The sequence below is a fragment of the Nuphar pumila genome, chromosome 1, assembly GCF_984573655.1.
Source record: "Nuphar pumila chromosome 1, dmNupPumi1.hap1.1, whole genome shotgun sequence".
Classification (NCBI taxonomy): Eukaryota; Viridiplantae; Streptophyta; class Magnoliopsida; order Nymphaeales; family Nymphaeaceae; genus Nuphar; species Nuphar pumila.
Window position 1 is genome coordinate 172,656,028 of NC_143249.1, and position 20,923 is coordinate 172,676,950.

The 20,923-nt window shown below is 39.6% G+C and overlaps 1 protein-coding gene across 1 annotated transcript; it reads left to right on the forward strand.

Moving 5' to 3' along the window:
• The first annotated feature begins 359 nt into the window (after positions 1-359).
• On the forward strand, positions 360-20,858 carry LOC149851292 (putative GPI-anchored protein At3g06035). Its single transcript, XM_089999854.1, has 2 exons — positions 360-633; positions 20,260-20,858. Exons 1-2 carry the CDS (start codon positions 558-560, stop codon positions 20,772-20,774), a joined length of 591 nt encoding a protein of 196 aa, XP_089855980.1. The 5' UTR covers positions 360-557; the 3' UTR covers positions 20,775-20,858.
• Positions 20,859-20,923: the final 65 nt, after the last annotated feature.

A 20,923-nucleotide genomic window follows, 5' to 3' on the forward strand; every position in this document is an offset into this window, starting at 1 on the left:
TGAGTGTCGTTATCCAGTGTGATTATAGCAACACTGGAAGCGTAAAATTTGACACTGTTGATCCATTCTCATTTCTTTCTTTATGGGGAACACGTCTATCCAGGGAGGTGAGATCTGTTGCTTGTTCCGAGGGCTGCTTAAAAGCCTTGCGAGCTTGCCACTGCATTTGACCTCTTCGTAAACCACTGTCAATAAAGATATTATTTATTGTTTTTACTCGAGAACCAAAAAGAGTAACCCCTCCCCCAGCCAAACCAGAACACCTTCAAAGAAAAAGTGGAAAAAAGACAAAAAAAAGTAGTGGGTATCTGGCAACTGGCAGCTTCAAACACAAGGGAAAGCTCCTCTCTCTGCTCCACTAAATAAATAATGAGAAAAATCAGAAAAGAAAAAGAAAAAGGTTGGTGGGGGTGGGGGTGGGGGTGTCTGCACGAGAAATTTCGGTTCCCACCGCCTCCGGTCAGGTGCAGCTGCACACTTATTTTGTGCAACGCGATTGTACCTGATCCTGCCTCCTCCCCTCATCCTCTTCCTTTCGATTTTACACGACGACGACGATGGGATCCATTTTTGTGCCGACCCTTGCGGCGTTTCATGTCCTCCTGCTCCTATCCGTATCGGCTGTAGCTGATGGTAACATGTGCTTACAACCCATCTTCTCTCTTCTCATTTCTTCTTTAGATGTTACCAGTTTCATGCGTGCTTATGTCTTTTGTTTCTTGTTTACTTCATGTTTCTTCTATGTTTGATCTTGCATTTGCTGGAAGACTATTGCCTATGCTGTTTATGAAATCTTAGTGATGTATCCTTGAAAGATCTTTTTCACAATCTTCACTATTTAATGTTTCTATTTGAGATGCATGTGGGTGTTTCTGAGAAGTACTTTTTGGGCTCTGTTTGAGAGCCCGTAGTTGGTACCTTAGCGACGTTTCGATGCCTCTGTTTGGGAACCTTTCATTGGGTTGGAAACACCATTTTCCATGTGTTTCCAAAATATGGTTTGGCCAAAATGCGGTTTTGAGGACGGAGTTGCCAGAACATCCTCTTGTGAATGGTGATGAAATGTGGTGTTGGGTCGAATGCAATGTTGTGGCAATACTACTGCTCCCAAATAGTAAGAGAACACGCGAGCACTGGGGAAACCACAACACAACTCCGATCCAAGGATCCCAAACAGAGCCTTATGTTGCCAAAACACAGTGTTGAAGTTTTATGGAGTTGCGAACTCCATAAGTTTTTTGGGAGCTCTGCTTGATTTTGTCGTGGATTTGACATTTCAATGAGTTGGTATTGGATTCCAAACAAGGGTCGTAGTGAAAAACAGTTGGGGCATTGGATTTTAGGAGTCACTAATAGGGTAGGATTCGGACTGGTTTGGCTGTATTATAATACGCAGGATCATGACTAGAGCCTCATGGTCAAATGTTGCTGTCTTGATCATTCATTAACCACAGTCATGTCTCGAGATGACGTTTTGCCCTCTTCTAACATCCTTACATGCTTAGTTGTCAAAGGCGGTAACTAGTCGGGAACTAGGCGGGACTAGACAAACTAGTCGGTACCCCAATTAATTTTTTTTTAAAAATATACAAAATATGTAAACAAATTACTAAAATTAATAACAAACATGTGTACAACATAAAATCAATAAACAATAAGCAATAGACAAAACACATGTTGTTGGACACTCTAAAGCAATTATATTAAATAAGCTGCTGAAAAAAATTAATAATAAATGAACAATTCAATTAACAAACCATACAACTAACAATGTGAATAAACAACAACAACAACAACAACTACGCCTTCATCCCAAAACAATTGGGGTCGGCGATATGAACCAACAAAGAAAATCATTCTGGGTCTTCCACATGAATCCTTCTCCTCCATTCATTTCTATCCAATGTCATGTCCTCGGTGAGGTTCAAAGCATTCATATCCTTTCCTATCACCTCCATCCATGTCTTCCTAGGCCTACCCCGACCTCTTTTAACTAATATATTTTTTCATTTCTCCATCCTTCTAACTGGAGCATCATTAGGCCTTCGTCGAATATGTCCAAACCACCATAAACGATTCTCTCTCATCTTATTTTCAATGGGTGCAACGCCTACCTTCTTACGTATCTCCTCGTTCCGAATCTTATCTTTTATTGTATTTCCACACATCCATCTCAGCATACGCATCTCAGCTACACTCATTTTTTGAATATGATGTCTCTTGGCAGCCCAACATTCCGTACCATATAGTAAAGCAGGCCTAATAGTCGTCCTATAAAACTTTCCCTTCAACCGCAATGGCATTCTACGATCGCACAACACTCCAGTTGCACTCTTCCATTTCATCCACCCAAGCTTTATCCTATGATTTACATCTCCATCAATTTCTCCATACTTTTGAATGATAGATACCAAATATTTGAAAGAATCATCCACCGGTATTTCTTGCTCACCAAGCTTCACTAGACTCCCCTCTCTATTTCGTTGCTTACTAAATCGACATTCCATGTATTATGTCTTACTCTTACTCAACTTAAAACCTCTTGCTTCCAATGTCTGTCTCCATAATTCTAACTTAGCATTAACCCCAGCTCTAGACTCATCAATCAAAACAATATCATCAGCAAACAACATACACCACGACACATTTTCTTGAATTGATCTCGTAAGCTCATTCATCACTATAGCAAATAGGAAAGGGCTTAAAGCAGATCCTTGATGTAACCCAACCGTTATAGGAAAATTGGTTGTCACCCCTCCACAAGTGCGGACATTGGTTACTACTCCTTCATACATATCTTTAATTATACTAATGTACTTGAGAGAAACACCTTTCTTCATCATTGTCCACCAGAGAACGTCCCTAGGTACTCTATCGTAAGCCTTCTCCAAATCAATAAAAACCATATGCAAATCTTTGTTCCTCTCTCTATTTCTCTCAATAAGTTGTCTAAGAAGATATATAGCTTCCATAGTAGATCTTTCAGGCATAAAACCAAATTGATTCTCCGATATCATGACAACCTTCCTCAACCTAGACTCAATCACCCTCTCCCAAAGTTTCATAGTATGACTCATGAGTTTTATACCACGATAGTTTGTGCAATCTTGTATATCACCCTTATTCTTATATAGAGGCACCAAAGTACTCTTCCTCCACTCATTAGGCATCTTATTTGTCCGCCAAATCTTGTTAAAAAGATTTGTCAACCATTCTAAACCTTTATCTCCCAAGCATTTCCAAGCCTCGATAGGTATACCATCTGGGCCAACTGCCCTTCTTGATTTCATTTTCTTCAAAACCTCTACAATTTCTTTCTTTTGAATCTTGCGCATGAAGTCACGATTCATCTCATGAAAAGGAATGGAAAAGTCTCCAAGATCCTGAGCATGACTTTCATTAAATAGCTTATCAAAATAATCTTTCCATCTCTCCTTAATCTCCTCATCTTTGACTAAAACCCTTTGCGTTTCATCTTTGATACATCTAACCATACCCAGATCCCTCGATTTCCTATCTCTCATTTTTGCAATCCTATAAATATCCTTCTCACCCTCTTTGGTATCCAACTTGTCATAAACCTCCTTATATTCCTTATCCATCGCGTTCCGAACTACTTTTTTAGCTTCCTTCTTTGCTATCATATGCTTCTCCAAATTCTCATTATCACGACTTTTACTTAGATTTCTATAACACTCTCTTTTAACCTTAATAGCTAATTTCTTATTCCACATAGATTCTGAATCCTCCTCGAGACACCAATCAACTTCCTTAACTACCCTCTCTATAAACATTCCTTGTTTAGCTCCTTTTAGTGCCCACCACTTAATTCTAGGATCTATCCTATGTCTATCCCTTTTGCGGCATTGTCTAATTCTAAGATCTAAAATTAAGACTCTATGTTGTGTTGCTACACTTTCTCCCGGTATAACCTTACAATCGATGCAACAACCCCTATCTCTTTTTCTAAGTAGGAAAAAATCTATCTGACTCGTATTAGCCCCACTTTTAAATGTCACTAGGTGAGACTCCCTCTTCCTAAACCAAGTGTTTGCTAAGATCATATCATAGGACAAACCAAAATCTAAAATCCTTTCTCCACTATCGTTTCTTTCGCCTATACCATAGCCTCCATGGATACTCTCAAATCCATCCCTACTAATGCCTACATGCCCATTAAGGTCACCGCCGATGAAAAGCCTTTCTCCATAAGATATCCCTTGTACTACTCCATCTAAATCTTCCCAAAATTGACGCTTAGTGGAATCATCTAAACCTACTTGAGGTGCATAAACACTAATAATATTAATAATATCCGTACCTAATACTAATTTAATAAGTAAAATCCTATCACCCTTCCTACGGACCTCAACTACATTATCTATAAACTCACGACTCATAACAATCCCTACTCCATTCCTATTCCTATTTATTCCTGTATACCAAATCTTATATCCCCAAGGTTCTATCACTTTTGCTTTCTCACCTACCCATTTGGTCTCTTGTAGACATAAAATATCAATCTTTCTCCTACACATAACATCTACTAACTCTACCAACTTACCAGTTAAAGACCCTATGTTCCAAGTGGCTAACCTAATTTTATGGTCTTGGACTAACTTCTTTACTCCCACCCGTCCAACAAAGTGAGGGAACCCTTGCCTATTTGACACCACACTCGGACGCCGGTGTGACGCGTCGCTTTTGGGCGACGACCTAGCAACCCTTGCCCATTTATCACTGCCTCCGGGCCTATAGAGTACAGCGCGCCGCTCAGTAGGGAACGCCCCAACGAAATTCTCATATTCGTTCATATTCATAGGGTATGACAAAGTTTTTATGCTGGCTGTCACAGGCCTACCGCAACCCTCCTCCTTTATCCGGGCTTGGGACCAACAGTGTATAACTATACAATGTGAATAAACAATATACAAAAAATAAAATCATGTATACAAAAAAATTAACAACAATAGACATAAAATAAGCAATAGACAAATAAGAAGAAATAAACAATTAATTAAACAAACCATGTAACTTAATCACAATTAAAGCCTTAACAATATTAAATTAACATCCAAGTCATACTAAAATGTCATAAGTCATAACTGAACTATTGACAATTGATGATAATTAAAAACATCACATTTAACCAACGTCTCATATGCTAATCTTCATCTATAAACTATAAAGATCCTAAAACTATATTATATATGCCAAAAATTAGGACATAAAATCTTCATTGTTGCAATATATATATATATATATGTGTGTGTGTGTGTGTGTGTGAGAGAGAGAGAGAGAGAGAGAGAGAAAAGATACAAAGAGCAGATATACATACATGATATATGTGTGTGAAGTGTGAAAAAGATAAGAAAACATATAATAATTGAAACAAATAGAAATATAAAGCAGAAACAATCAGAGTTACCGGAAGCTTCTTAGATAGGTGAGAAGCCCACTTCCTGGAAACTTGTTTTGGAAGCGTGATACTCCTCACTTTCGAAATTTTATGAGAATCTTGATTCTCCCACGCTTCTCATATGCGTTTCACATGCTTTATCTATTCTTCTTATGTGTTCTCTCACTCTACTTTTCATTTTATTTATTTTTCCTCTCATTCTTCTCACTCAATTCCATGTGCTTTCTCTAAATTAGCTGTTAACATTTTTAGATTTTGTTAAAAAATTGATTCTTACACTAAAAAACCATGAAATTCAAGAATAGTCACTTTTATTTTAATTTTTTGTTTGAGTTTCATTTTGATTCCCATTCAATTCTTATATTGGTTTTTTATTCCTCGCTTCCCGCTTATATATTCTAAAACGAATTGCTTTTCGCTTCCTCTTTTCGTATTGTTTCCCGCTTCCTAGTTTGGTAACCTTGGAAACAATACACAAAAACTATACAAAATATATATATATATATATATATATATATATATATATATATTTACACATAAAAAATAGATATATGTGTGCATCAACATTTGTGTGCGTGTGTGAGAAAAGATAAAGAGAACAAATAGTCAAATATGCATACACAATATATATGTGTGTGAATTACACACACAAATATATAAATATAAAACTCAGAAACAATCAATCAGAAATATAACATAGAAACAGTCAAACAAATTATATATGAATTACACACACACTCACATATATATATATATATATATATATATATGAAACACACAAACACAAAATGTATATAATATATAACTAAAAAACAAAAAAGGAAAAATAGGAAGAAGAAAAAAAGGGAAAAACTGGAAGAAGAAGAAAAAAAAAGTGGGAGAAGGAAGAGAAGAAGAAGAAAACCTAAAGAGGGATGGAGAGAGCAAACAGAGAGAGAGAGAAACCGAGAAAGAGAGGGAGCATACATGTTCTAGTCTTCTTCTCACTGCAACAACCGAGAGATGTAGAGAACAAAAGGGGGAAGGGTGAGAGAGAGAGGACTAAGCCCTTCCCCTTGACAAAGTAAAAAAAAAGGAAAAAATTGTCCTTAAGTCTAGTTGGTAACGGCCTAAGCAGCACCTAGGTGAGAGCCTACTCGTCACTTGCACCCATAAAATAGATGGGTGTCGCAAAAAATTGGTAGGTACGCAAAAGAACATAAAGAACAATAACTAATATAAAGCATACTCATAATTGTGCAATCATATGAATCAATAATAAAATTGATTCCATAGGCAGAGATCAAGCACTAGCTACAAGCAGTTATAACAGAATTAATTATAAGCAGTTATAACCAAGTTAATCGTACAGTTACCATAGAACCAACCTTGCATATCAACAAGTAACCAAGCTCAAAAGCAAATAACTATCATAACTCTACCAAAGTGCAAGTCTAACAATTGTGTGAGCCAATCATATTTCTGTTCGTATTATTAACTGGTCATTGTGGGTACGCACAAGTCACGAAACGTAGAAACAACTGAGATCGATTCGAGGGTCCATTATGCAATGTATTTTATGATACTCCGAATGACTGACTGTGTTCGCTCCTAAGGGGACGGCCAGTGACCAAGAGAGTAAGTCTTCAAAGGCATACAAGGCCTATGGATGCATCCAACTTCTGCAGAAGTGCCAAGCGACTATCACTTAGGATAATTATGGTAGCCCCTATTCCCTAACTCCGATAACTGGGAAGCTGAGTCATTTGCCCGTAATAGCCATGAATGGCCTGTCCATCGGAGTTTTTGTATCATCCATTGCCTCTCTTGATGAACCATCTTGAACGAGTATGACAGAGGTTTTTTTAACCGTCGTCCTGTTCTACATGTTTCGGTCCATTAGACCCACTTAAGCATCTTGCCTGTGAAGGCGCTTAGTTACCTTTTTTTGAGAATTCCAACAATTATACCATATTGCACACCATGAGGTTTAACAACCTCTCATACTACACATAACGTCACTGCCAAAGGACATGATTACGATAGTAGGCAAGGGTCACTCAAAGGCACCCGAAACAAGTCCAATCATGCAAGCATTTTCGAGAGAAAATAGAGTCCCTGTAAGGCATGTTTTCTCGAGACCAAGGCGTTGGTACCCAATTTCGCATCTCCTGAAAAGGAGCGAACCTTGGTACGCATGCACTCGCCTCTTGCGAGGTTTAACCTGAAAGCAATCATAAGAGGCAAAATCCTCGCTTCCTGTGTGGCCAAAGCTCAAAAGTAGCCAACACAAAGATAGAAATAGCAATATACAACAGAAGCAAGCGGTACAACAGTAAATCAAAAGCATGAGCATAAATGCAAGCAACTAAAACAACAACAAAGCCTAAGCTCATAAAGCGTAGGGCAACAACAAGAAAGTGTTGAAATTAAAAGCAGAAAGTAACCAACCAAGGAGCATAAAGCGTGGGGCAACATAAAAGAAAATGCAGAAATGTAAAGAGGACAAGGATCGCGAAACCGCGTTCTTGAGTTGAAAGACATCAAATGAAAAGACAAGAATTAAAAGCCTAAGCACATAAAGCGTGTCGACAATAGAAAGGAAAGTGCAGAACTATAAAGAAGACAAGGATCGCGAAACTGCGTCCTTGAGTTGAAAAACATCAAAGGAAAAGACAGGAATTAAAAGTGTGGGCACATAAAGCGCGACAACAACAAAAGGAAAGTGCAGAAATATAAAGAGGACAAGGATCGTGAAACTGCTGTAATGAAGTATGCAGAAGAATCCAAGAATGCTAATGCATTCACTATGTCCAACACGGAGAAACGAAACAAGCATAAGAGAGGAAATCCACCAAGGGATATACGAAGGGCCTTATAACAAGGCTACACACATAAAAAGAATATCCCTTTTATTGGAGAGGAGCTCTCTAAAAGCAATACAAGATACAAGGGGGTTCCCCCTATTTATAAGCAAAGGGAGACCAAAGGGGGCTCCCAATAGAGTCGTTGGGAGCCCTTTGGTATCCCAATAAACATTTTAGAAAAAATAAATAAATAAATAAATAACAGAAAAATAAAAGAAATAAAACAAGTACCCCTATTGGGTACTTGTGAAAAGACCATAATACCCCTATCGGGTATTATGGTGAATACATCTATATTTATATATATAGATGTATTATTACATATGTCTTAACACCCCCCCTCAAACTTTACGGGGAGATGACCGAAAGTTTGCCAAGAAGGAACAAGAAGCGAAGATTCATCACGTACATAGTGACAGTCCATTTTAATATGTTTAGTCCTCTCATGAAAGGTGTGGTTGCTGGCAATATAGATTGCACTTTTGTTGTCGCAACAAAGCTTCGAAGCATCAGTAATTTCGACTCTCATATCTTGAAGAAGACTTCGAAGCCACACAAGCTCCATTGTAGTAGTTGCCATAACCCTGTATTCTGCTTCAGTAGAAGACAATGAGACTTTCTGTTGTTTCTTGCATCTCCAAGCAATTAGCAAATCTCCTAAGAAAACACAAAAGCCAGTAGTTGAGACTCTATCATTTGGGTTTCCTCCCCAGTCAGCATCAGTATAAGCGAGTAAATCTAAGGAAGAGAGTGAGGATAAGAATAACCCTTTAGTCAAAGTATTTTTGATGTAGCGAATGATCCGAAGTACAACACTCATATGCACAGATGTAGGGGCATGCTGAAATTGGCTTGCAGAGTGCACAGCATGAGCAATATCAGGCCTAGTGATAGTCAGATAGGTGAGGGAGTCAATGAGTTGCCTGTAGGGCGTAGGATCATCCAGCAGAACTCCATCCTCCAGTCGTAGTTTAGCATTGATAACCTCGGGAGTCTCCACCTTTTTGTCATCTGAAATCCCAGATTTGGAACATATGTCTACAACAAGCTTCATCTGTAACAAAATATACCCTCGAGGAGAGTATGCTACTTCTATACCAAGAAAGTACCTGAGAAAACCCAAATTAGACATATCAAATTATGTTTTAACATATTTTTAACATTAAGAATACCACTTTCATCATTGCCAGTGATGATCATATCATCAACATAAAGCAGAAGGATGATGATACTATTACCTGCACGTTTAACAAAAAGAGCAGTGTCAGTATAACATGAACGAAATCCCAATTGTAACATGATAGCACTAAATCTATCATACCAAGCCTTAGGGGCTTGTTTAAGGCCATATAAAACTTTTAATAATCGAAAAGTTTGACCTTGGTTAACACTAATTCCCGGTGGAGGGTCCATATATACTTCTTCATTCAACTGACCATTAAGAAAGACATTTTTAACATCTAATTGAAATATAAGCCATTTCTTAGATGATGCTATAACAATTAGAGTTCTAACGCTTGTCATGCGAGCCACGGGGGCAAAAGTCTCCTTATAATCGATGCCATATTCTTGTGAATATCCCTTAGCAACTAATCTAGCTTTATAACGTTCTAGGGAACCATCACTTTTTGTTTTGACTTTGTAGACCCACCAACATCCTATAGCTTTTTTATTTGGAAGAAGTTGAACTATTTCCCAAGTTTTAGCCTTATTTAAAGCATCTAGTTCAACTTTCATTGCTTCAACCCAATGAGGAATATTTTTTGCTTGATTATAATGGGAAGGTTCATAGTAAGAATGCAAGGCTATTAGACAAGCTCTATAGTTAGGTGAGAGAGTTTCATATGAGACAAACCTATTAGGTGGAATTGATTCTCTAGAAGATCGCCTAAGGGAGGTTTCTTCTAGGGGTTCATTAAGCCGCAAGAATTTTTCTAAAGCACTAATAGGTTGTGCTTCCTCACGCTGAGTGTATACTTGGAGATTGTCACCATTAGTTGGTGATATATCATTATCATGAGAATCATTATTATGAGTATTTTCTAAAAATTCTGGATGACTCAAAGAGTCATCATTTGAATCTTCTAAAAGATCATTGATAAACATATAATCAATTTCATTTGGTTTTTCCAATATTTCAAATCCATTTTCATCTTCTAAAAAGGTCACATCTTCGGAGACAAATAACTTATTGTTTTTATAGTCAAAGCATCTATAGCCCTTTTGATTTTCACCATATCCTAAAAATACGCATTCCATTGCTTTAGGTGACAATTTATCTCTTTTATGTAAAAGAACAAAGCATTTACACCCAAAAATACAAAGACGATTGTAATCGGCTGTCATATTGAAAAGCTTTTCATAAGGAGAGATATTGTTCAATTTTGAAGATGGCATTCTATTGATTAAATAGGTGAAGGTTAACACGGCTTCGGCCCAAAAACTTTTAGGAATATTTTTAGAAATGAGTAATGATCTAGTGGTTTCTAAAATATGTCTATGTTTTCTTTTCGCTAGGCCGTTTTGTTGAGGAGTTCTTGGACAAGATTTTTTTTGACAAATGCCATGTTGTTTTAAATATGATTGAAACTCATTTGATAAGTATTCTCCACCCGAATCGGATCTAAGAATGGATATGTGACTTTGAAATTGATTTTGAACTTTTGCATGAAATTCTTTGAAGTTAAAAACTTCCGATTTAAGGTTAAGAAAATAAATCCATACATATCTAGTATAATCATCAATAAAGGTAACATAATATGAATAACCACCTTTGGATAGAACCGGAGATGGTCCCCATACATCGGAATGCACCAATTCAAAAGGTCTTGTTGTCACAAAGGTTCTAACAGGAAAAGGAATAGACTTCATTTTTCCAAAAATGCAATCTTTGCAATTGATATCTTTTTCTTTACAAAACTTGTTTCCAAAAGGAAAAAGATACATTTTAGAGTAACTTGGGTGTCCAAGCCTTTTATGCCAAGTTTCAATATTTTTGTCTTGGACACAAATACAAAATGAGGTATTTGAAAGCATTAAGTTATCCATAAAATAAAGATCTCCCTTCCTATGGCCTTGCCCAATCTGCTTCCCGGATCGGAGATCCTGCACAAAGCACCATTGGGATGAGAAAGATATTTCACATCCATGGTCGGCAATTTGGGAAACGGAAAAGAGGCTAAGATTTAATTTAGGAACTATTCTAACTTTTGGAACAAGAAAATTTTGAACATATTTAGAATCGAGAGTTCAAATACCATTTATTTTGAGAAAAGTTCCATCGGCCGTAGAGACACAAGATATTTTTGAATTGGTGTGCACGTTGGTTAATGCATTTTCATGAGGAGTCATGTGAAAAGAGGCTCCGGAATCTAAAATCCAAGAGTACGTATCGGGAGGTGATGATGAGGCAATGGCGGCACCGGAGGTGGAAGAAGTAGCCTTTAGAATTTGTTGGAGAGCAAAGGAAATTTGACCAAGAGTATCTTTGAGATCCCCGTTCTTGCCTTCATCTTCTTTGGTGGAGGATTCCTCAACGGAAGCCACCTTTGGCTTGAATGCCCCATTTAGCTTTGGGCAAACGGGTTTAATATGTCCTGGCTCATAACAATGATGACATATAATCATTTTTCTTCCACCACTCCCTTGCTTACCAAAATGAGGTGGCTTGTATGTTTTAACATGATTGCTGGGTTTAGATACGACAAGAACTTCATCTATGCTTTTACCCATGCTATGCCTCGTCTCTTCTTGAGTAATTTCGGCAATAACCTCTTCTAAAGGAGGAAACGTAGATCTATGGAGAAGTGAGGATCTAACTTGTTCAAATTCGGGACGAAGCCCAAATAAAAATTGAAACAATCTATCTTGTTCCATTTGTTTTTGTCTTAGTTTTACATCCTCCGTAGCCACCCATTTAGGCTCTAAAAGAGCCAATTCATCCCACAAAGGATTTAGAGCACTATAATAGTCTTGTATGCTCATGTCGCCTTGTTTTGTGGTTCTCACTTTTTCTTGCAAAAAATAAGCTCTTGCAAGATCCTTTTGGGTATACATGCCCTTCATAAAAAACCAAACTTCATTTGCCCGACGGAATTTTGCAATATTTGCACATACCTTAAGTTCGACATTATTCATAAACCATGCTAGGATTTTTGCATGGTTGCTCTCCCAATCTTCCATTTGGTGATGATAATCTTCAATGGCCTTGAGACGAGCATCACCTTCAAGTGCTTTCTCTTGATCTTCTTCCATCTTTGTGAGCTTAAGTTGGGGTTCCAGAACGGTTCCCATTACATAACCCCAAAGCTTCTTGCCTTTGAGATTATTCTCCATTGCGGATGCCCACATCATGTAATTTTTTCCATTGAGCTTGAATGATAGATCGATCTTGACTTCCATTGCTACAAAATGAAGATGTGAAAAAAAAAGGAAGTAGAGAGAGACACGATTTTACCTTAGAAGATCGTATGGCTCTGATACCATGTAATGAAGTATGCGGAAGAATCCAAGAATGCCAATGCATTCACTATGTCCAACACGGACAAACGAAACAAGCATAAGAGAGGAAATCCACCAAGGGATATACGAAAGGCCTTATAACAAGGCTACACACATAAAAAGAATATCCCTTTTATTGGAGAGGAGCTCTCTAAAAGCAATACAAGATACAAGGGGGTTCCCCCTATTTATAAGCAAAGGGAGACCAAAGGGGGCTCCCAATAGAGTCGTTGGGAGCCCTTTGGTATCCCAATAAACATTTTAGAAAATAAAAAAACAGAAAAATAAAAGAAATAAAACAAGTACCCCTATTGGGTACTTGTGAAAAGACCATAATACCCCTATCGGGTATTATGGTGAATACATCTATATATATATATATAGATGTATTATTACATATGTCTTAACAACTGCATCATTGAGTTAAAAGACATATGTATATAATTATCTTTTACTTTAGTTATCATTTCTTTATCTTAGTTCTGTTCATTCATGGTCCTTTTCATGCAACTTTACCCTATCTTGAGGGGTTGTGAATTCCTGTATGCTTGCGAGCATAGGTACGAACGTGCTCGGGCCACGGGGCGCGAGAAGGCTCTGTTTTGCAACCTAAAAGCGCAAAGATATTAGTATGCCAGATCAAAATAGGGGACGGGTCCGGTAAAACCTGCAGTGGTACCGGACCCCGATGCGAGGGTAGGCAAGGATCTCAGCTCCTTGCAGAAAATCAGCAGAGGCAGCAAGGTAAGGAGCTCGGGGGTTCCCTGTCTGCTGGAACAACAAAGGCCCCCAGCCAAGGCCTTGTTGACAACAGACTGCGAGCCAAGGCGAAGGCAAAGAGCCCTGCTGCCTCCCAACCCAAACGGCAGAGAGGGCTAAGGGCTCAGCCCTCACCTACCAACTCTGCAGATGGCACAAAGGCGGCGACTCTGCCTCCTTCTGCAAGGAGAGCAGAGACAGGGGCTCGACCTCTGTCTGCCAGGCAAAACCGAAAGCAGGAAAGAAAGAAAGGGAAGAGGGGCCTGATCCCTCTTCCACCTGGGCAGAAAACAGGGAGGGGCTCGACCCTCCCTTCTCTGCGACAAGGGGAAACAGGGAAGGCTTAGCCCTTCCCTCGCAAGGATAGGGCAACAGGGAGGGTCCCAGCCCTCCCACTGCGCCCACTAGGGCGAAACGATAGAGACAGGCGGGGGGGTGAAACCCGACCCCTGTCGGTCAAAAGAAAACACAGTGGTAGGGTGCGAAGCCCCCTGTTGGCCAAAGAAAAAGGACACAGGCAGGGAGCTCTGCCCTGCCTGACGAAAAAGAACCATGACAGGGGGCGGAGCCCCTTGCCGACTGGAGAAAAACACAGGCAGAAGCTTCGCCCTCCCTGCCTGACGAGAAGAGATAGCGGCGGGGGGGGGGGGGGGGATGGAGCCCCTTGCCGGCCGGAGGAAACAAGGGCAGGGGTCCAACCCTCATGCCACAAAGAAACTGCAGCAGGGGGCTCCCCCTGTCGGTTGATCGTAAACAAAGGCAGGGGCTCTGCCCTTTGCCAAGAAGAAGCAACGGCAAGGGGACAAAGCCCCCTGTCGAGAAGAAGCAACGGCAAGGGGACAAAGCCCCCTGCCGACCGAGCAAAAAGAAAGGCGAGGGGGCGGAACCCCCTGCCGAAGAGAGCCAGCGACAGGGGAGTGGAGCCCCTTACCGACAAGAACCAGCAGTAGGGGGGCGGAGCCCCCAGTCGACAAGAGACAACGGCTTGAATGACGAAAAAAGGAAGGGAGTGAGAGAGAAGGTTACCTGAGTTGATAGTGGAAACGTGAGCTCGCCGGTACAGCAGGAGCAGGCAGAGCATCGTCGGGGGTCGTAGAGGAAAAAGGGGGAGATGACGGCGATCGGAGGGGGCCGGCGGCAGCATGGAAGAGGAAGGAGATGGGAGGCCGTCGGTGGTCGTCTGTCGCAGCAGAGAAGAGGGAGAAGATGGTGGTGCTCAAAGGGGGTGGCCGACGGCTTCGGTCGTCGACGTCTGCTTGAAAAATGGGAGGCGCCGGGATGCAGTGAGGAGAGAGAAAGGGGCGAGGGCTTTTGCCCTTCGCCAGAAGGCCTGCATCTTTAAAAAGGTGCAAGCTTCTAGATCTTTTGAGAAACGGGGTTTGAGTCAGGCTCGGATCTAGCTCGGGCTCGGATCTGATTCCAACGCAATTGGACCGACAATGGCACGTGTCTGACACAAAATTTTTTTTAGTGAACTTTACATTTAGCCTATTTCTTTTAACATTGTGAATATAACTATAGGTGCTCCACACTCTTTCTGCAAAAGATATGCTAATAAGTTGAGATAAAACCTTAATGGATAATGCTCTCAACTCAAGTGTATCACCACTATAAAAATGCCACAAATTAAGCACCGACATTGTAGGATTCAATGCATCTATTCTTGTTACATTTCGGCTAAATCTTCCACTTTTTGATGCAAAAGCTACAAGTTGTGACCTATAAAGTGTAGAGAACTCTTCATTTCCAGCATATATGACTTCAAGCGCGAGTATTGCACCATATAAAATATCATTATCCTTTTCTGCAAAAACAATGTTTAATAACTATAACAAGAAAATGCAAATGAAATAATAAAATTATTAAATCATTAAACTTTAAACTTTATTAAATAGATAGAATAAAATTTTTACCAGGAGAAACTCGTTTGACCCCTCCTGCTGTTGGGATCTTGAGATACTCTGACTCATAATATTTTGAAGTAAGCATGTGGGCTAGACTATGGAGAGGCACACTCATTCTATCCCATCTATTTGAGACAATCTTATGAATCTTTTCATACAAATATGGTTGTCCTTTTAGATTGTCTCTGATTTCCTCCAACATATTGTCTATGCCTTCATACACTTCACCAATTATAGGGCCTTCCTGATCACAAAATTTAATCATCTTATATATGGGTTTTGTAATCAATAATGCTAAACATACAGAATCTCAATATTCTTTATCAAGAACAATTGTTTCTGTTGTAACAACCCTTTTTTTTATAGTTTTATCCGTGCATGATTGATATTGTTTCTAGGTCTGGAATTACAGATGATAAGAGAGTGGATACTCTAGAAGTTGGCAACATCGATAATGGATAACCTCTTGATGATCCCATCCGTTACAGACAGTTTATTTAAGCACTTTCCTATCTCTCTATTACTAGACCTGATATTAGTTTCAACATGTTCCCACTTTTGTTCACATGAGAGCAGTTTTGAGTATTGTTAGATACATCAAGTTTTCACTTTCACGAGTCCTCTTCTTGTTTGCTTCATCCTTATTAAATTTAATTGCTTATCCTGATGCTGACGGGGGAGGTGATCCCAATAACAGGCACTCAACCACTGGTTTTTGTGTTTTCTTAAGCGAATCCTTGATTTCGTAGCAGTGTAAAAAGAAACAGGTCTCTCTTTAATCCATCAAAGCTAAATACCGAGCTATGACCACCACAATAATGGAGATAATTTGGCTTAGAAATGTGACAACAAGAGTGCGATTTATATTGCCAGCAACCGAACATTTCATGAACGCACCAAATATATTGAAATTGATTGTCACTATGTCAGAAAGGATGATCTACATGTAACCATTGATCTGTCATATGTTACATTAGAATACCAATTAACAAATTTATTCACCAAACCTCTCGCTAACAAACTTTCGCTCATTATACTGTAAGTTTGAGTGGGAGTGTTAAAAAGTGTCCTCATCTATATAATATAATATATAATATAATATATAATATTCTATATTTATTTATTATATTTTTATTTTTATTTTTATTTATTTTCTTTTTCTTTCTTCCTTTATTTTTATTTTTGTCTAGTTCAAATTGAACTAGACCTTAAACTAGTTAAGATCCAACTAGATCTTGACTAGTCAAGGTAGCTGTAGTCCAACGGCTACGATTAGAGTCGTTGAACTAGCTCCAGTGACTCCACGGAGCTCTTTAGAGCTCCTCTCTCTCCCTCTCATTTTGTGTATAAACAAGGGGTGATCCCCCTTTCCATTGTAACAATGCTTTTATGCATTTCATATGAATGAAATAAAGTTTATTATTTTGTCTTTTGTGTTCTTTCATTTATGCCCTTTTGTGAGTTATGATTGTGTAGTGTCTTCAATAAACACCTATTACAAGCATTTGTGCTTTTGTGTAAGATCCTCATTTTCTTACAGTTTATTCCTGAGATAAAGTTTATGCGGTGGAGGATTCCTATATTGCATTCCCCCAAAAATGTGGACGAGATTTCTTATATTTTTTGTTTAGTTCATTTTCTTTTGTGTCCAATCTGGAAAATAACACCAATAGGGCTAAAGGATGGTAAAGTTAGGTCTCATCTTGCTCTCATTATGTCCTGAATCAAGGTTGCTAGAAGCTTCTTAAAAGTAGTCACACTTCTGAAGATTTGTGAGAAGTTTTTTCTTCCAAAAAATGGAACCTTTCCTTCACCCTGTATGGAAATGAACTTCCTTAATATTCAAACAATCTTTTCAGTATTAAGAGTTTTAATTTTTTAACATTCACGTATAAAATCTACATATATATTAAATATTTTGACAAAAAGGATTAAAATTCAATTTAAACAAAAATGTAGGTTACAGTTTTATTTTTATGTTGTTTCCTACTTGCCTCCATAGTTGTTTTCTGCTCATTTCTGTTTATTCTTCTTGAAATCTTCATACTTCACACATCCAAACATTTCATCATGCTCCACATGTCACTGCTTGAACCAGTTTCTTCCTCTGATAATTTGTTTTGGATGGCTGAGGGATAGTCCTCTGCGGGATTCAAACATGAGACGAAGTGCTGTCTTTCCATCTCCTTGTGAAAAGGTCAAGGACTATGTCACATGGGTGTGGGTGCGGGGGTGCGGCACTTTCAAAAACCTTGGGTGCAGGGGTGCAGCAATATATATTATAATTTTTAAGTTTTATCAGTTAGCAACATTAACACTAATGAAATAAAAAACAATTATCACAATATCATCAAATCAATCCTTCATGCATGCAATAAATCAAATTAACAATCTATAATTCTATTCTACAAGACTATTAGCTCTAGCTTTACTACGGTTATCCGAGTAGCAGGTACCATCAAACAAACTATAATTGATTTAATGAGCCATTCGCAGTTTCAGAGTCTGAATTAGTTCATACTTACACATGCATGGCTTAATCTTTGAGACAAGCATATGACTACTGGCAGGATCAACCAGGTAGCATCCCTTGTAAACGTCGCAGCACTGGCCCGAAGGCCGCACAACTGCGAAGCGTCATCCGTCGATTCCGACATTGAAAATATCAGTGCAGGAAGGAGAGTTGTTTCAACTCCCCACCTGAGACAACACATACCAAACATCCGAAAGCCCACATAGCGGCAAGGGGAGGGTCTGAGCCCCTTCCCTGCGCTCTCTGTTGGCAGGGGAGGGGCCGAGCCCCCTTCCTACGCTCTTTGTTGGCAGGGGAGGGGCCGAGCCCCCTCCCTATGCCCTCTTTGTGCAGGGGAGGGATCGAGCCCCCTCCCTGCACTCTTTGTTGGTAGGGGAGGGGCCGAGCCCCCTCTCTGCGCCCTCTTTGTGTAGGGGAGGGGTCGAGCCCCCTCCTTGCACTATCTGTTGGCAGGGGAGGGGCCGATCCCCCTCTCTGCATCTTCTTTGTGCAGGGGAGGGGTCGAAGAGGAGAGCAAAGGGAGTCGGAGGGGAGAGAGTGTACCTGAAGAGGAGCGGTCGGCGGGGGGGGGGGGGGGGGGGGTCCGACAGAGCGGTCGACGGTGGCGGGGTTCGGCGGAGCGGTCGGCGGCGGCGGCGGAAAGAGAGGAAGGGAGGATTAGGGCAAAAATTTGCCCTAATCCTCCCCTCAGCAGCACATTTATCGGGCAATTTTTTTTTAAGTTAAAAAAAGACACAAATGACCCTAGGTGCGTTGACCGCACCGAGAGTCGGGTTGACCGCACCGGGTGTCGCACGAGCACCCGCATCGCGTCGCGTTGACGCGGGTGCGGCACCCGTTTTGCCGAGTCCCTGTGACATAGGTCAAGTGATGTAATAAATCTTAACTATTGCTGGAAAGTGAGGTTCATCTACGGCCTACTACTCTTCATCTGTTTGTTTTTTTTTTCATAAAAGATTATGTTCTTTTGTTTAGACAGGATATTTCTCAAAAATCTGATATACTAAAACCTCCATCTGACAATATAGGGCAGCACTATGTAAGTAGTGCACTTTGTCCTGTCAGAAAAATAAAGAAAAACAGAAGGGTAAAAATGTTAGGCTGCTTTGATGGACAAACATTAGAGATTACTGAATACTTGTGGTATGATCCCTCTAACCCCAAGACAAAAAGTATCTCATATTAGGTGAGACCTTATTCTAAATGATGCCGACTGCCATCTTCATCCCAGCGATTTGGTTCAATTTTTTTTAATGCTTGATGGGATTGGTTGCCCTATCAATTCACAAAACTGGGTATGCACATCTTTGTAGAGACCTATGAATATCCACACAACAGTACATAATTCACATGTCAATTGTTGCTGAAGTATCCTATGTGCTATCAGAGCTGTATCAATAATCTTTGCCAGATTATGTTTTGGTGAAATGTGTGAACCTCTTATGCATTGATGATAATGTTGTTGGTGTTTCCGTATAAAGCCAAACATTAAGATATGGAGCTGTCAAGTTCTTAGAAATTTTTACCTTGGAAGCTTTGCCAGTCCATTTTTTCTCTCTCATTGTTGAGATCATGATGTCCTGTTTTGCATTGTTTGAGGTTTCCTAGTTCTCTTCTCATCTTCAATCTTCTTGCAATCTCTTAGGTTTGGCCAAAAAATACAAGTGTAGTTGGAGTTTTGCCCAATATTTTCTATCATTTACCTCTTGGGAAAGGGCAAATTCAAAACGCCTCGTCTGTCCCATTTTCCATTACGGAACCTATAATTCTGTCCTTTTTTCTTATTAGATTTTTCCATATATTCATTTGAACTCCCTTTTTGAGCTGCTGGTTTCGTTTGGTACGTGTATCTTTGTGCTCTCTCCTCTTAGTTTCTATGGGTGCTTGAGATTCTTGTGTGCAAAGCATAAGCTTGTACAGCTGCATCATCATTCAAATAGCGTTGCATTAATATATTAAATGGAGTTTTTGTTATTTCCTGCTGAAAGGTTGGCAAATTGAATGTTTAGAGAATTAAGCAAGTCATATGTCCAATCAGCTGGGCCGTCCTGCCCTGACCTGTGGGGCCAAGCAATTCTCTCTTAGCTTCAGTTTCGTAGAGCCACAGAACCTCTCATTTTCCTAGTTTGCAGCAGGAAACTTACGTTACATGCAATGTAGTTCTGCAATTTAAGGTGATAATTTGTTAGATAACCCTAGTAGTGTTTATAAATGCTGCTCATTCAAATAATCATTCATGGTTGGCACTCAATAATATTTACGGTCATTTCAATTCTAAGGACCATCTACTGATTGCAGATGCTGCTGGAGATGACAATCTTCTTCAAGGTATTAATGATTATAGGAAAACCTTGAACCTGACTGCTCTTTCAAAGAATGCAAATGCAGCATGTTTTGCTGACCAATTTGCCAAGCAAATCAAGAACCAAGTATGCTCCAACAGCACTGGATTGGACACTGTTCCTGGAGCAGAACAGCAGTTCTCCAACTACCCTGATCTTCTAGCCAACTGTCATCTTAACATATCCAATACTCGAGATGGAGTTGTAATGCCAGCTTGTGTTCCAGGCCTGGTTCCCGCTGTTGTCCTTTCAAATTTTACAAAGTCGCAGTACTCTGTATATCTGAATGATACCAAGTATGTTGGGGTTGGAATTGCTTCGGAGAATGACTGGGTAGTTGTGGTGCTAAGCATCAATGCACCTACAGGAAGTTTTGAGACATATAACTCGGCTACCATGCTTCATGGACCAATTCTTTTTTACCATTTTCTCACGATGTTGTTAGGATTTCTGTTCATCACACTGAGCTGAAGTGAGTTGATGTCTTCCATTTGGTAGCTGGAACTTCTCGTTTAGCCTGTTGCTTTATCTGATTATAGTTGATCTGGCATGAAACATTGGTATCATTTGAAAGTATTGATTGGTGCACAAACAAATTTGCAATAGCTTATGCAAATGAG